General features: G+C 45.8%; 1 protein-coding gene across 1 annotated transcript in view; it reads left to right on the top strand.

The window, feature by feature from the left end:
- Positions 1 to 15,606, top strand: part of UTRN (utrophin) — a 503,387-nt gene that overhangs the window by 140,962 nt on the left and 346,819 nt on the right. The window contains exons 34-39 of the mRNA XM_067542236.1: positions 3,894 to 4,073; positions 7,634 to 7,762; positions 7,896 to 8,066; positions 8,956 to 9,117; positions 9,579 to 9,716; positions 10,111 to 10,242. Coding sequence (XP_067398337.1) covers positions 3,894 to 4,073; positions 7,634 to 7,762; positions 7,896 to 8,066; positions 8,956 to 9,117; positions 9,579 to 9,716; positions 10,111 to 10,242 — 912 coding nt within the window. The remainder of the gene's footprint in view (positions 1 to 3,893; positions 4,074 to 7,633; positions 7,763 to 7,895; positions 8,067 to 8,955; positions 9,118 to 9,578; positions 9,717 to 10,110; positions 10,243 to 15,606) is intronic.

A 15,606-nucleotide genomic window follows, 5' to 3' on the forward strand; every position in this document is an offset into this window, starting at 1 on the left:
AACTCAGGTCTGTTCAATAAGATGTAAACGGGCATTTTCTACCCTGACCAAAAAATAAACATTGGCGATGTTGAAATACCAATACTGATCCTGGGAAATCCTGTTTACCCCTTGTTCCCTTGGATAATGAAGCTCTACACCAGACATCTGGATTGTGAGAAGGAGCGTTTCAATAACAGGCTCAGCAAGTGCAGAATGGTGGTGGAATGTGCATTTGGCCATTTAAAAGCCAGATGGAGATGTCTACTTACTAGGCTTGACATCAGTGAAAAGAACATCCCATCAGTTATATATGCATGCTGTGTACTCCATAATTTGTGTGAAACAAAGGGTGAAAAATTCCACCAGGATTGGGCCATGGAGGCTGATAGGCTGACTGCAAATTTTGAACAGCCAGATTCCAGCACTACACTCAGAGCCAACCGTGGAGTGCTTTGGCTTTGGGAAGCATTGAAAAAACAGTTTTGCAATGAACTGCAGTAATGTATGTCTGTGCTGTGCCTTTATTTCCCATTTGCCACCCTTGCTCCAGTGGCTCCCTCCCCTTCTCTCCCCACCTAAACTATGAATGAATAAAGACGAGGTTTTTAATGCTACAAAGTTTTATATGTGACCTGTTTTAATAGTGGGAAAGGAGGATAAATTAACATTATAAAGTGTCACTGTGCAAGCAACTCTGGTTGCGTGCAGTTCTTAAAGGGGCCATTGCGTCTTTCTGCTCGCCTCCACCAGTGTGCAGTGCAGCATGTACTGCACCCTGCCCAGTCTCCTCATAGATTACTTGGGGGTGGGGGCTGATAACAAAGCAGTAGGCGGTTGAGCGTTTTGGTGGGGCTGCAGAGGGAGTCTGTCTTGCTGCTGCTCTTCCTGGAGCTCTACCAGACGCCTTAGCATGTTGGACTGATCCCTCATAACATGCAGCATCTCCTGTTGCGTATCACGCTTTTGCTCCTGTGCAGATCTTCTGTGTTCCATGTCTAGTTTTTCAGACAAGGACATCCTTCAGGCTCTGAGCTCTGTGTCAGCAGCCATGGAGACATTCATTAGTTCGCTGAACATGTCATCCTGTGGTTTGTTTTTTTTTCCTGCTTCCTAATCTGGGAAAGTCTTTCAGCTGGAGTTCAGCAAGGGGGGCCAAAGGCCCAGGTATCTACTGTCTACTGTAAGATAAGCAAAGCACAAAGTTACCATTGTTAGCTGACCTAAAGTAGTAAAGGAAATGTTACAATGTAAAAGGTACTCTCCTTCATGTTCACAAGGCTAACCCAGACCCACATTCCATTCTGTACATCTCGGAAGGGTTGGACTGGTGTTACAGATATGGTAAGCAAGGGGCCCTTGCATCTGTTAGAAAGAGGCTTCATTAGCACTAAAATCCACAGTCCACACTTGGGCAAGGAGAGAGATCACCGGGCTCCCCTGTAACATGCCAAAGACCGGTTTGGGAGGAGGTTGGCAGACCAGATTAGAGGACACTGCGGGTGAATTGTAATGGCAAAAAACATAGGGCAACCAATGTCCAATCCATAATGCTCATTGCAACAGTACTAGGACTAGGAATAGTCTTGGGGAGGCGCCCAGGGACCCCATCCACAGCAGAGGAATAAAACGGAATGACTGTATTGGTTGGGTACTTTAAACTTGTGCCATCTTACCTTGGAGACCATATGTGATACCAGTTTCCTGAAGGTAACAAAGGCGGAAAAGGAAGATTTGCTGCAAGCGTTGGGGTATAGGCCTGGCCCTTATGCTGCTATGCTGTGTTCCACGATGATGCCTGCTCATTTAATATCAGAGTGGCGGGGAAAAGTATCCTATCATGGCAGAAAAAATAAGAAACCTTCTGCAAAGGTTAACAGATTACCTACATGAAAGTTTCCTTGAGATATCCAAAGAGGATTCTCGGAGCATACCTCTGCACATAAACAGTCTATTCCGGGAGTAACCCTCCACTGAAATTTGCCACCACTCAGTAAGACCCTCCCCTCAAAAACACAAACTCCTTTTAAGAAGAGGGGCTAGGGACATAACTGCAAAAAAAAAAAAAAAAAAAAGATTTACCACATACACTCACCAAATGTGCTTTCCCCTGCATCTCGATCAGTCCTGCTGTCTTGTGTGTGGCTGGACTGGTCTGGGGTAACAGCCAGGTCCTGGATCTCAGGGAGATCTGCTGCACTCTGTCTCCTCATCCTCATCCTCCTCATCCACAGTTGTCCTCATTCGTCCTGGACTGGGGTTTTTTGGAGGTATCAATAATACGTGGTGGCACAATGGTGGGGTCCCCACCGAGAATTGCATGCAGCTCCTCGTAAAAGTGGCATGTTTTGGGTGAGGAGCCAGAATGGCTCTTAGCTTCCCTAGTTTTCTGATAAGCCTGCCTCAGCTTTTTGATCTTAACGTGGCACTGCTGTGCGTCCTTGTTGTTCCCCTTCTCCAACATGCCACGAGATATCTTTTCGTAAATATCTAAATTTCTTTTGCTGGCTTGGAGCTGAGGCAGAACAGACTCTTCGCCCACAAACCGATGACATCCAAGACCTCTGGTCGACTTCAAGCTGGAGCGCGTTTGGGCTGTGCATTTGCCATGAGCAGTTCAGCTACAAAGCTCTCTCCATGCTGTCTAAACTGGAAATGGAAATTCAAAATTTCCTGGGGCTTGAGGGAAGGAGCTATTTCCTATTTACGTGGCCATCTTACAGCAGAGCGTGAATGTCCAGAGCAGTCACAACGGGGCATTATGGGATACCTCCCGGAGGCCAATGGCATCTATTTACGTTGTGCTTTGCCTACACTGACGCATGGAATTCAAATTCAGCGCTACGCTACTTGCAGAGGTGGTTTTATTAGGTCGTCTTTTACTGCACTTTAAATCAATGGAACTTACGCGCCAGTGGAGACGCATACTTTAGGGGGTCGATGTGAGTGGTGTTACGTCAATCTCCATTACCAGTGTAGACTAGGCCTAGCTTTAGTTGGTCCTGTCTCAGTGCAGGGAGCTGGATTTGGTGACTTCTTGAGGTGCCTTCCAGCCTTAAATTCCATGACTCTAGTTATTTAAATAAGGGAACTTCGTAAATAACCAGATAGAGTACATTAGTGATTAGTGACCCTACATGATGAGGGCCTGAACTAGATATTTTGTTTCTTGCATAGTATCCATTGATTTATTTTCAGGTAATAAACTGTATTATTGAAATTCTACTTATAAGTATGAGATTGACCTTGATTTTCATCATGGCGTGTGTTTAAATACATTATAGTGTGCTCAAGATATTTATTAACTGAGGTGAAGAGAGTTTCCACACAATCATCTTTTGGCAAACAAAGACATTTAAATTTAAGGAAGACATAAACACCTAATTGAAATAATTCTGTCTGCTGTGCATGTGCTACAGAAGCATTGCAGTGATATAACAACATATGAAAAATGATCATAGGGTTTTGCATAAGGAGGTAGGGATTTTCAGAAGCATTCAGCATTGATCTAACTCAGCTCCCACTAAAATCAATGGTAAAACATTCATTTCATTAGGGAGCAGAGTTAGGCCAATACTCAGTGTTTTTTTGAAAATCTCACTCTTTATGTGAGGCTTTATGGTGTGAAAAGAATTCTTCTTGAAATCGCACCTGTTTTTGTAATGCATTGGTTTGCAATGCGTGCTGTAAATGAAGTAATTGCTAAGGCAATACTCAAATAATAATGAATATGATTTAAGTCTTTTTGACGCAAGTTTTTTTTTTTTTTTTTTTTGGAACAAATGCACATAGAAAACCCTTTCTCAGGTGAAAAACAATAAAGCATTTAAAAAAACCCACATACTAAATTGCCTCTTTCCTTTTGTGATCGACAGGAGGCGGTGATGTCCTATTAAGTGTTTCTCTTGTTTTAGAATGTGCTGAGAGAGCTGGAAAGGAGGAAAGCTGATCTGAACACCATCACAGAAAGCAGTGCAGCACTCCAGACCTTGGTGGAAGGCAGTGAGACTTCCCTGGAAGAGAAGCTCTGTGTTCTTAACGCTGGATGGAGTCGAGTTCGGACCTGGACTGAAGACTGGTGCAACACCTTGTTGGTAAGTTATGTTTCTGAATAAAATATTTTGTGTGTATTTTTCCCTTGGAAGCATTTACAGTTGGGAGAGTCCTGTTACTTTCTACTTTGACTGTAAAATTTCCACTCTATCATTCACTTTAAAGAAAGTGGGTGATAGCAAGTAGTAGGGTTGCCATAAATCTACCCAGACTGAGAGAGAAGATGCATGAAATGAGGGGGCTGGGAAATTGTCTGAGGTGGTGTGTGTTTCAGGCTAGGTGACAGACATTAGCGGCCCCCATGTGGTCTTTGGGAATGTTGCTAGTGCCTAGTTGCTACAGTGATGGAGCTATATAAATTCCTTAGGCAGACAGACAAGTTGTCATTTTTAACTACTAAATTGGAAGTGAAATGCTTAGTTATAGTAAATAAAAACAGTGGTATATTTTTATTTCAACATTCAACCTTTTCTTTCTTGCTGCATTAGTAAAATTCTTGTCCAGGCCCTCATCTTCTCTAGCATGACTGACTTACTGCAACTTCTTTCTTGCTAGTTGCCATACCACACTTGCCACTTCATTCGAATCCATTCAAAATGCACCTGTCAGCATCATCACCTTTGCTTTTTTGCTCTGATCTCATAACCTCCCCTTTTGAAACCCTACACTGGTGTCCTGTATTTTGCCACATTAAGTTTTAGCTTCTTGTTTTTACTTTCATGGTCTACCATAGCTCTCCTCTGCCTCACTTGTCCTCTGTAGTCTCTTATTGTGACATCTCCTGGCCTCCTCTGGTCCAGGCCAGTGATGCCAACCTTGTCCACTTGTTTGTCAGTTTATTCCAAACCCTTATACGTGCAGAATAACCCACCTTCCCCAGGCCAACCAGTTTTGGTACTTTCAAGTAGGTTGGACAGTATTTCCTTCCCTCATCCTTTTTATGTCCTTCATTATGATCATACCGTATTTCCCCATGTATAAGACGCTCCCATGTATAAGACGCACCTTAATTTTCGGGCCCGAAATTTGAAAAAAAATGTATTACGGTACATCAGCGGATTGTAAAACTGTTTGTGTACAGCTTGCTCAATGAGCTTTGCAACCTCAGGCAAAACCAATACTAGTCTGCGATTATGAGGATCTATTGCTAAATCTTCTCAAAATATGGGGCTAATTTTAGCCTCTTTCTGCTGAGGGAAAGTAACGGATATGTAGGATCAGATTTATTATGTGTGAAATGGGATTTCAAACCACAGATGCAGCATATTTCTACAATTTTGCATTAATTCCATTCAGTGCAGTGGCCCCTTTTTGGTAAATAGTTTAATGGTTTATGTGCGCCGCTGCCGCCGAATGGGCCCTCCCTCCCACCCCTGCGAAGCTTTGCCGGTGAAGAAGGGGAAGGGTTTCGGCGGCGGGTATTGTTTCCGCCGCGAAACCTCGCCGCCCGTCTCTCCCTGCCGCCGGGAAGCCGCGCCGGAAATCTCTCCCGCCGCCACTTGACCCGACTGTACCCGACCCGAGTACCACTCGGGGGAAAAAAGGGAGAGACGGGCGGCGGGGTTTCACGGCGGCGGCGGGAGAGATTTCCGGCGCGGCTTCCCGGCGGCAGGGAGAGATGGGCGGCGGGGTTTCGCGGCGGAAATAATACCCACCGCCGAAACCCTTCCGCCAGTTCCCCTTCTTCACCGGCAAAGCTTCGCAGGGGTGGGAGGGAGGGCCCATTCGGCGGCGGCGGCGTGTGTACCACCCGGCCCTGGGGTAAGTACCACTGTATAAGACGCACCCAGTTTTTAGACCCCAAATTTTTCGAAAAAAGGTGCGTCTTATACATGGGGAAATACGGTACTCACTTGTGACCTTCTCAGATTAATCTGCAAGGGTTTGGGGGCAGAGATTTTTTCTTTCTTACTATGCTTTTCTGTAGCTCTTGGCACAATGTGGTCCCAATCCTGATTGGGGCCTTCTCAGTGCTATCACAATATAAATAAATAGCAACATAGTTAACAAATCATTCATTTGAGGACTGCCTGGGGTAATGTTTCATTCCATGTAACCTTTTCTAAGTAAGTTGCTAAAATACCTTTGGTTAGCATAATTGCACTGTAAAGAAACAAGCAACAAGCAAAGATTGATCGAACGTCCTATGGAGTCTCCCAGAGCTGCTCCTTAATCAGCTTCAAAGGATCCTTGTTGAGCAGTACAAAAGACTCCCTTTTCCTCACCTTGTATGTGCATCCACAGCTCCTGGTGGTTCAGATGATGATTGTGTAATACATTGATACTATGAAAGTGGTTCCTGTTTCCAGTTCAGGAATGCATTTAGGAACCTTCTTAAGTCCATCTCTACTCAGGATAGCTGTTAAATACATGCCTAACTTTAATCATATGCTTAAGTGCTATCCTGAATAGAGATGCTTTCCTGAATATGTATATCTTGGGCTAATAAACAGAGACCAAAGCCAGGCTGGAGTTGCTACTATATTAACAGGAAGCACCCTCAAGTTATTACTAATATTAAGACTGACATTTTGAATGAAAAAAGAAAAAAACACAGAAAACCCATATGGGCTGTGAAACTGCTGATAGGTAAATTCTTATATTAAAAAAGGAATCCCATTCGGTCCCCTTTCCTGCTTTATTTTTCTTCATCTGTCCCCTTTCTCTCCTTTCCTCACCCCTTTTTTCCTACTGGTAAATAAGCCTCTCCCCTGAAAATAACTATCCTCTGTTTCTCCAATGGGAATTTTGGAGCATCAGCCAGAGAGAGTGAGGAGATGCATATGTGAATATGTGAGCCAATCAGACCAGAAGGATTAGTATATTCATCATATGGTTATTTCTGTAAAGTGAGAAATGCCTATTGGATGTAATGAATCAGGGTACAAGAATTGTATAAATGGCTACAAAATATCAAAATTACACCAAACACCAAAAGCTAAACATAAAAAGGTATTTCTTCAACTTAAAATTGTTAAAATCAATTAGTCTGAATAGTTTTTACCTAGTATTGATACATGTAACATCTAAGATTACTATAATTGATGGAGGCTAGAGGAAATATTCAGTTTTCATCATGTGTTAACTTTGTGAATCTGATATCACACTGGGTATAGTCCATTTCAGTATTTCTCCTGAAAAGTCACTCTCCCCCTTTTTGTTTGTGTAGGTCTGTTACACAGGTACAAAGGGAGAAAAATATCCTTTTAAAAAGAGAAAATGTATCGCTTTCCGAGAGTCATGGTGGATTAGTGATGAAATTGTCATGTTGTAAAGCAGGAATTCTTGAATTCTAATCCTGTTTCTGCTATAGACTTGTTGTGTGGCCTTGTGCAAAATACCACCTTACTTATCTTTGTCAGTTTCCTTGAGGAAACTGTAAAACAGGAACACTAACTCTTACCCACATGATAAGATTGTAGATTCATTGGTTAATGTTTATAAAGTTTGTTGAAGGTGAAAAGTACTATAAAATGTTCAGTGTTTTTCTTCCTAACGTGTCTGTAGCATTTTTATAGTCCATTAGGCTTTCCCTCCCTGGGACATTTAAAAATATTTTTGTCTTTCTTACTTGGATATATTTTTTTGCTTCCCTTTCCAGAATCATCAGAGTCAGCTGGAGATCTTTGATGAGAATGTTGCCCACATAAGTACTTGGCTCTATCAAGCTGAAGCCCTGCTGGATGAGAGTGAAAAAAAGCCAGCAAGCAAAAAGGAAGAAACAGTGAAGGTTGCAAACTTAATCTTTTAAAGCAGGGAGCTATAAAATGATAGCACTTTTTGATTCCGTGTGAGATTGAGCTAGCTTTTCTGGTTGATTTTTCTTTGCACTGCAGTAACTTTCTGCTGCTTTTGCTTCTCAGCGTTTAACATCAGAACTGGATGATGTGAGTCTCCGAGTGGATAACGTGCGTGACCAAGCCATTATCTTAATGAACAGTCGTGGCGTGTCATGCCGAGAACTTGTAGAACCTAAGCTGGCTGAACTGAATCGGAACTTTGAGAAGGTATCGCAGCATATCAAAAGTGCTAAGGTGAGCAAGAAGGAGTCACAATACCTGGAAGTTAATTTATATTCCTAAAACATTCGAATAAGTAGCTTCATAGGTGTTTCATTTTAATATACAAAGATACATTTTTATCTATGTAAATCTCTATAGGCTAAAATTAATGGAGACAGTAAGTAGTCGGCCTGGAGATCAGCAGTGTATGAACCCTGAATTGGGTCATAGGTGAAAGAGTGTAGTGGGATCAGCCTATTATCCAATAGTCATTTATTTAGGCCATAGACCAAATCCATACCGTGTGATGATTGTCAGTCTCTGTTATAGAGAGGCCACAGGACTAGGCTAGTTAGATGCCTGCAGGTTGAAACTCATTGGCAGAAAATCTTTGGCATGTACCAACATTCTTCCTAGCTATCTCTAGTTATTGTAGCAAGGCAATCCCTGCGATTTCATTACAAATCTCATGATATTTCATGCTTTTTTAAAAAACCCTGTTCCTGCTGCAGTCATGTGTATTACATGAGAATCTCACTTTTCTTTTTAATGAAAGCTAAGCTTCTTTCCTTTGTGTTTGTGGAGAGTATCTTGAAATTATGAACTTTAAAAGCTCAAATACCACAAAGCAAATGAAAAGACTTCAAATTAATTACTTTAAAGATCTCTTGATTTTGGGGAAACCTCACTCAGGTGTTTTGAATATTGGGGTGAGCAATACTGTTTGGGCAGGGGGTGGAGGGAGATTAGCTTTCTTTTCTGAAAATAAATAGTTCAGCATATGGTTTTATGGCCTGATTCTGCAGACATACATGCATATTGGTAACTACTTACACCAAGAGTCACATTTACATGAGTTACTTGAGTATTTGCAGGTTGAGACCTTCATTTGTGTGATTTTTGTTTTGCTTTTGTGCTACAGATACTTGTTGGTCAGGAACCCCTGCCTTATAAAGTTCCTGTCGAGCCAGAACCTCAGGAACTTGGAGTGGCATCTGCAGACCTGGACAAATTTGAGAGTGATTTACAAAACATGTTAAAAGTTGTGGAAAAGCACATGGAATCAAGTGATGAAGATGAAAAGGTTTGTGCGCAATGGATGAATTAAATAGGTTGATCAACTCTTCTTTGTTTCTTTAATTCAGCAGTGTGTTTTTACTGATCTCTGTGAAAAGGAAATTTTGATGCCTTAATGAATATGTAATATCAGAATTTTTCTGAAAGCCACTTTAAATCGGGGATAAAGTAGAGTGGCTGGGGCAGAGTGATGGAGTAAGTAGAATAGCTTCTCCTCCTCTCCCTGGCATGGATAAGCAGTGCTCTCTCCGTAGCTCACCCTCCTCTTTGGCTGGCGCTGTGAGAACACCCCGGCCTGTTTCAATCTATTTTAACAATGGCTTTATATGTCTTTTAGTTTTAATTTATTTTGGATGACAGGATGCTTAACAGCACTGAAGTGTTTATTTGATTCAGGCAGTCAATAAATCCATTTTGAAAACCATAAATAGGATTTCTGTAAATGACCTTAGGCTTGTATAATTCTAGTTGGATGAAGAGAGAGCCCAGATTGAGGAAGTTTTACAGAGAGGAGAACAACTGTTACAGCAGCCCATGGAGGACAACAAGAGGGAGAAGATCCGCTTGCAGCTGTTGCTTTTGCAGACAAGGCACAACAATGTAAAGGTGTGACTTCAGAATTTTAACGTGACTGAGTTCTGATGTGGACTTCTGGTAGCCTGTATGAAATCTGATTGTGACCATTTAACAGCATTGTTTAGGTTTAGGGGATGAAAGCCTTCAGGACATTTAGTATACTTACAGAAAAATAACTGAATCTCAGTGATTCCAAATTCAAAAATGTTCCCCAAAGTATTAGTTTTGTTTTTCTGCAGTGTTGGTTTTCTGAAATTTTAAATCTGTCCCTGAGCCTTTCAGATAATTAGAACATGCTGCAATTAATTAATTAATCCCCTCATTCCACTAAGCAGAATTTCTGAGCTTGATTTAAAATAAGTGAAATCCACTCCCAATTTATTTTTCCTCACACTGTGCATCCCCCATGCCTATTTGGTTATAGGAACTGAAGTCTTTTCGAAGAAGGCAGGTGGCAGAGTTCTCCCCTGTGTTTTCACAATATAAGAGAGAACAGGACAGTCTACTGAACTGGCTGAACGAGACAGAGCACCGTCTGTCAGGGCTCCACGAAGAGTAAGATTAAAAAAAACTACAGGTAAATACACATGTTCAAGAAAATTTAAAAAAAAAAGCGAAGGTAATAAATGACTTTGTATTAGAATGGTGTGCTGGGGTTCAGGGATACTCTTTTGGTGCCATCTTGATCAGGAATGTGGCCAAAAGATGTGTATTAATTATTCATTGTGTTTTGTCTGTTTGTGTCAGTCTTGGATTAACATGGAGTATTGCGTTATCATTATTGGGGAGCAGAAGCAACCCCTATCTAACTTCCTTTTAAATGAGTTATTTTTTATGTAAATACTTATCGTAGGTGGATGTGTAGTGCTACCTCTAGTTAAGGTTGCCTAATGTTTTCCATTATACGGTCTCTCTTTGGAAAGCTGTAACATTGTAAATCTGTCATCATTTGGGGTCAAATTTGGCAGGGATGGGCTCAGTAAAAGACCATGGCCGGGGCAGTGGTTGGTGAAAACAAGGTAAGGGGCGAGGGCAAGGGGTGGATACATGATAGGATAAGACAAAGGGGGAGGTGTAGGATCAAGGAAGGGGGTGATGGATTTGGTTTGGGGAATGCGAGGCAGGGGGAAATTCAGTTTGGGGAATGGGAGGTGATCTAGGGATAGCTCAGCTAGACTCTGAGAAATTGGTGGAAGGGCTGGGGTAGGTACTTGTCCCCATTAAAACCAAGTAGTGGGTCTGGTGACTGTACTGGTGTGAATACTCTTTTTGGAAGAACTTGCGACCTCTGGTACAGAGTAGTCTTTGGCATGACTGGATCAAGTACTCTAGACTAAGTTGCAATATGTCTACTAAGGCTTTTAATCTAATTTTAATTTCTTCATCTCAAAGATGGCCTATTCCACTATACCTTCGATGTCATTGGTCACATGGGCCACATCTATCATTTAAGGTCTGTGCAGGTGTGATTTTTTCCCCTTGCATACTCCCATGTTACACTTGCTAATTTGTGGAACAGAGTCTCACTCCGATCAGGAACATGACGTAGCAGCATGGTTGTGGAACATGAAGAGTGGGGAAGAGGACGTGATCTGTTCCTTTACTCTTCCCTTCAAGCGGCTGTGTATGGGATACTTCTTGTGTCTTGGCTAGCTTAATTAGCTCCCTCTCTGCTTGATGGCATCTGAAAATTCGTTTCTTAGGCAGACAACTTTCCCCATGTGTTGTGTGTTGAGCCTGGGAACCAGGGTAGGGTGTTTATAGCTCACTAGGTAGCAGAGTGCATAGGGATTTGACACTGGGATGCTGCATATAGTCCATATAGGAATGGGCGAAAGATCTGGTGTTGAGAGAGAATAGGAGATAGACTGATGAAACAGATGCCTTTGAAGAGGAAAACCGGGAAATGAGCAGCATAAGCATGAACAAAACATCAGGTGTGTGTGGGGAAGTACCCATTAAAAATGTAAGGAGATGGAGCACCCAAGGGAGAGTGGAATGGAGGAACCGAGGAAAAGGGTGTCAATGGATGGTTGTAACTGAGCAGCTGGGGCATGACATTTGGAAGGAACAGTCAGTTTAGTTACGATAGATAGAGTGGAAGGCTGTATTCTAATAGCATTGATGTTTAAAGTGCCATGATGGTCTTTGAGTCTTCAGTACATTACAGCAAAAATTTTTCTTTCTGTACTGTATCTGTGCTCATTTTTAAGGGGTGCATGTTGAAAGGAGTAAGGAGAGTTGGATGGTTTTCGAGATGGTTAAATTGTCCTTTTATATCTTAACACATCTTTCGTAATGTACTGTGTGTTTTACAGGTAAGGTAGCTTTCTCTTGCCATTTTAAACACAAAAGCATTTAGAAAATGAATGATTTATGGTCGCCGAGTTTGATAACTTGAATTTAATTTACGATTCTCAATTTTTTTTTTCTTTTTAAAAAGACCTGGGAAATCTCATACAAAAACTAAGTTAAAAGACCATTAAAGGTTGCAAAATGAAGTATTCTAAAGTTTGGAAATGCCAAAGTTACCTGCCCCCTCTTTTGCATGTGCTTTAGGAGTCAGTGTTTATAACATGATTACATGCTGTTTCCCAAATAATACAATATAATATCAGACTCATGCCAGTTTTATGCTGCTTACATACACACGTGGAGAACCTCATAACCAGCAAGGAGCTATGACAAATACTGTTGAAAAATTACATATTAATAATTGCATTCTATTTTTTCCTATTAATTTTTTAAAATATATGCAGAAGAAATTATACATAACCTTATAATACCTTTACTTCTCTCTTCGAGTGATTGCTCATATCCATTCCAATGTAGGTGTGTGCGCGCCCCGTGCACAGATTCCCGGAACTTTTTTCCCTAGCAAGCCCCACATGGCCAGCTCAGGCGCCCCCTGGAGTGCCGCGCTCATGTCGCGGTATAAAGGGCGCTGCTGGCTGCGCGGGTCCCCAGTTCCTTCTTTCCGCCTGTGACGGTTACTGGAACTATCGCCTCTTGCTGTGTGCAAGTAGCTCATTCCCTAGTTGTTTGACTGTTTTCAACATTTCTTGTTATAGTAGTAGTTATAGAGTTCGTTAGTTTGTAGTTGTAGTGACAAGTTAGAACCCCGGACGGGGTCCTCTTCTACTGGGAGTCATGCCGGGGTCCACAGGCTTTAAGAACTGTGTCTTGTGTACTAAAGCCTTTCCTATTAGTGACCCGCATGACCGCTGTCTCCGGTGCCTTGGAGAAGAACACCGTCGAGACAAATGTAAGATTTGTAAGTCCTTTAAGCCTCGGACCCAGAAAGAACGAGACGCGAGGCTAAAGGCGATTCTAATGGAGTCGGCGCTCCGTCCAGCTTCCGAGCCGTCCCGGTCTCCGTCGGCACCGAGTGTGTCGTCGGTGCGGAGCGCCCCCCCACCGGCACCGCTTTCGGCACCGCCGCGGGCCTCTAAAGTGGCCAAGAAGACGGCACGGCCTTCGACCGCGCCCAAGATCTCCCTCCGGCCCGCGCAGGGTGGAGGGAGTACGGAGACGCCCCAGCCAAGCGCCGTTGAGATTACTCCGGCACCGGGGTCTCCGCGCGGGCTGCCTCCCCCGACTCCTGGTAGTGGGGGAGTGCACCTGCAAGGGCCGTCGACGCCGGAGGCGTTTACTGCGGCACGAGCCCTCATGGCCTTGCCCACGCCTCCGTCCCCCCCTTGGCCGAGGGACAAGGGACCTGCGTCTCGGGGCAAACCCGCGCTGGGTGGTCCCGATGGTTGGAGACGCTCCCAATCTAAGTCTCCTGCCAGACGGTCACGGACGGTGCAGAGCGTCGGCTCCCCTCCGAGCTCCGACTCCAGGTCTTCGAGCGACTCGGCACCGCGGCACCGTGGGCGGTCCCGAGTCCGTTGCCGCAGATCCAGCTCCGATTTGAGCGGGGACCGGGATTCGGGCTCACGATCTACGGTGCGGAGCCCATCCCGGCACCGATCGAGGTCACTGTCGGTCGTTTCGAGAGGCAGCGACTCACATCTGGCGGCACCGCTGATCCCGGCACCGACGCCTGCTTCGGCACTGTTGCCGGCTCCGGCACCGGTGCAGCCGGCACCGATGATGGCACCGTTGCAGCCGGCACCGATGATGGCACCGGCACCGACCTCGGGACGGCAGGACTCCCCTCAGCGTCACCATCGTCGGCACCGCTCTCGGTCTCGAGGGGGCAAGCGGCATCGCAAGTCCTCTCGCCGCAGGGGCAGATCAGGTGCGTCGTCGTCGTCGTCCCCGTCCTCCTCTCATCACTGGCACCGCAGACGTCTGCACCGGTCCACGTCGTCCTCATCGGACCGCTCCACGTGTCGGCGACATAAGCGACGCACGGGGGGCTCTGGTGACATGAAGGCGGTGCGGCTGCATCAGCCTTCCCTGCAGGCCGCGGGGTGGGCCCAGGGACCTTGGCAGTGGCCGTATTGGGGACCCTGGAATGCCTCTATGCCCCAGGGCTCGGTGTCACTACACTCAGTGGTGGCCCCCCCAGTCCCCCTGGCCCCTAAGGCGCATGAGCAGGGTTCGGAGGACTCGGACCCTGGGGAGGGACCCTCTTCCGCACCCCTACCCTTCTCTTCCTCATCGTCACCGGATGAGGCAGCAGCAAGGGACCGTAAAGGGCCCCTGTTTGACTTCAGGGCCCACCAAGACCTCCTCAAGAGGGCTGCTGAGAACTTGGGCATGGAGTTTAAGCTCATGTCTGAGGAGGAGGACTCCCTCTTTGGGCCCTCGGGCTCCCTGGGACCCTCCCGGGCGACCTTGCCAGTGCATGACAATGTCATGAAGATAGCGAGGAAGCTTTGGCAGATCCCTTCCTCCCTGCCCTCCACCTCCAAGGGGGTGGAACGAAAATATTATGTCCCCAAGGAACCTTTCGAATTTTTGTACAGCCACCCTGCGCCCAGTTCTCTGGTGGTCTATGCGGCCAACCAGAGTGACCGTCAGGGGGGTCAGGGTAGCACCCCTAAGGACAAGGAGGGCCGTAAGCTGGACTTGTTCGGGAGGAAGATCTACTCTACTGCGGCGCTGCAGTTTAGAGTAGCGAACCACCAGGCCCTGTTTGGGAAGTACAATAAGAACCTGTGGGCCTCGATGCAGAGGTTTGCTTCCCAGCTGCCCCCTGACCAGGAGGCGGATTTTTCCACGGTTCTGCATGAGGGATCTGCGGTGGCTACCGCTGCGCTGCAGGCGGCTAGCGACGCGGCGGACACAGCCAGTAGGGCAATGGCCTCGGCGGTGGTGATGCGCCGCTGCTCGTGGCTTCAAGCCTCTGGCCTCACTCAAGAGGTTCAGCAGGCTATCCAGGACTTGCTGTTTGATGGCCTGGGTCTGTTTTCGGAAAAGACAGACGACAAGCTCCACGCCCTCAAGGACTCTCGGGCCACCCTGAAGTCTCAGGCCTCCAGGCAGCAGTCCAGACCGCAGGCCCAAGGGCAACCACCGCCCCCGCCCAGGCCGGCTCCTCGACCACCCCAGCAGAGGAGGGGTCGTGAGCGCTACCGCGGTCCCAGCAGGGGAGGCCGCCAGGGGTCCTCTGCGAGGGGCCAGCAGGGGCCTGCAAAAGGGGGTAATCAGGCTAATAAACGTTTTTGACCCAGAGCAGGAGGGTAGTACTCTTCCTTCTCTCTGGGATCCTGGTCGGCCGTTTGGGGACAGGCTTCGCCCTTTCCTTTCAGAATGGGAAGCCATCACTACGGACCGCTGGGTCCTGGAGGTGATTGCTAAAGGGTACGTCCTCCAGCTTACAACCTCCCCTCCCAACACCCCCCCAAGGCTGTCCCCCATGGGGGATCCGGCCTCGGTTCAACTCCTGGTGCAGGAGATTGGGTCGCTCCTCACGTTGGGGGCAGTGGAGGAAGTCCCACTGGCCGAAGAGGGCAGGGGCTTTTATTCT

This window comes from Emydura macquarii, unplaced genomic scaffold, assembly GCF_026122565.2.
Source record: "Emydura macquarii macquarii isolate MOO-44397 ecotype Brisbane River unplaced genomic scaffold, CSIRO-AGI_Emac_v2 contig_705, whole genome shotgun sequence".
NCBI classification, from domain to species: Eukaryota; Metazoa; Chordata; order Testudines; family Chelidae; genus Emydura; species Emydura macquarii.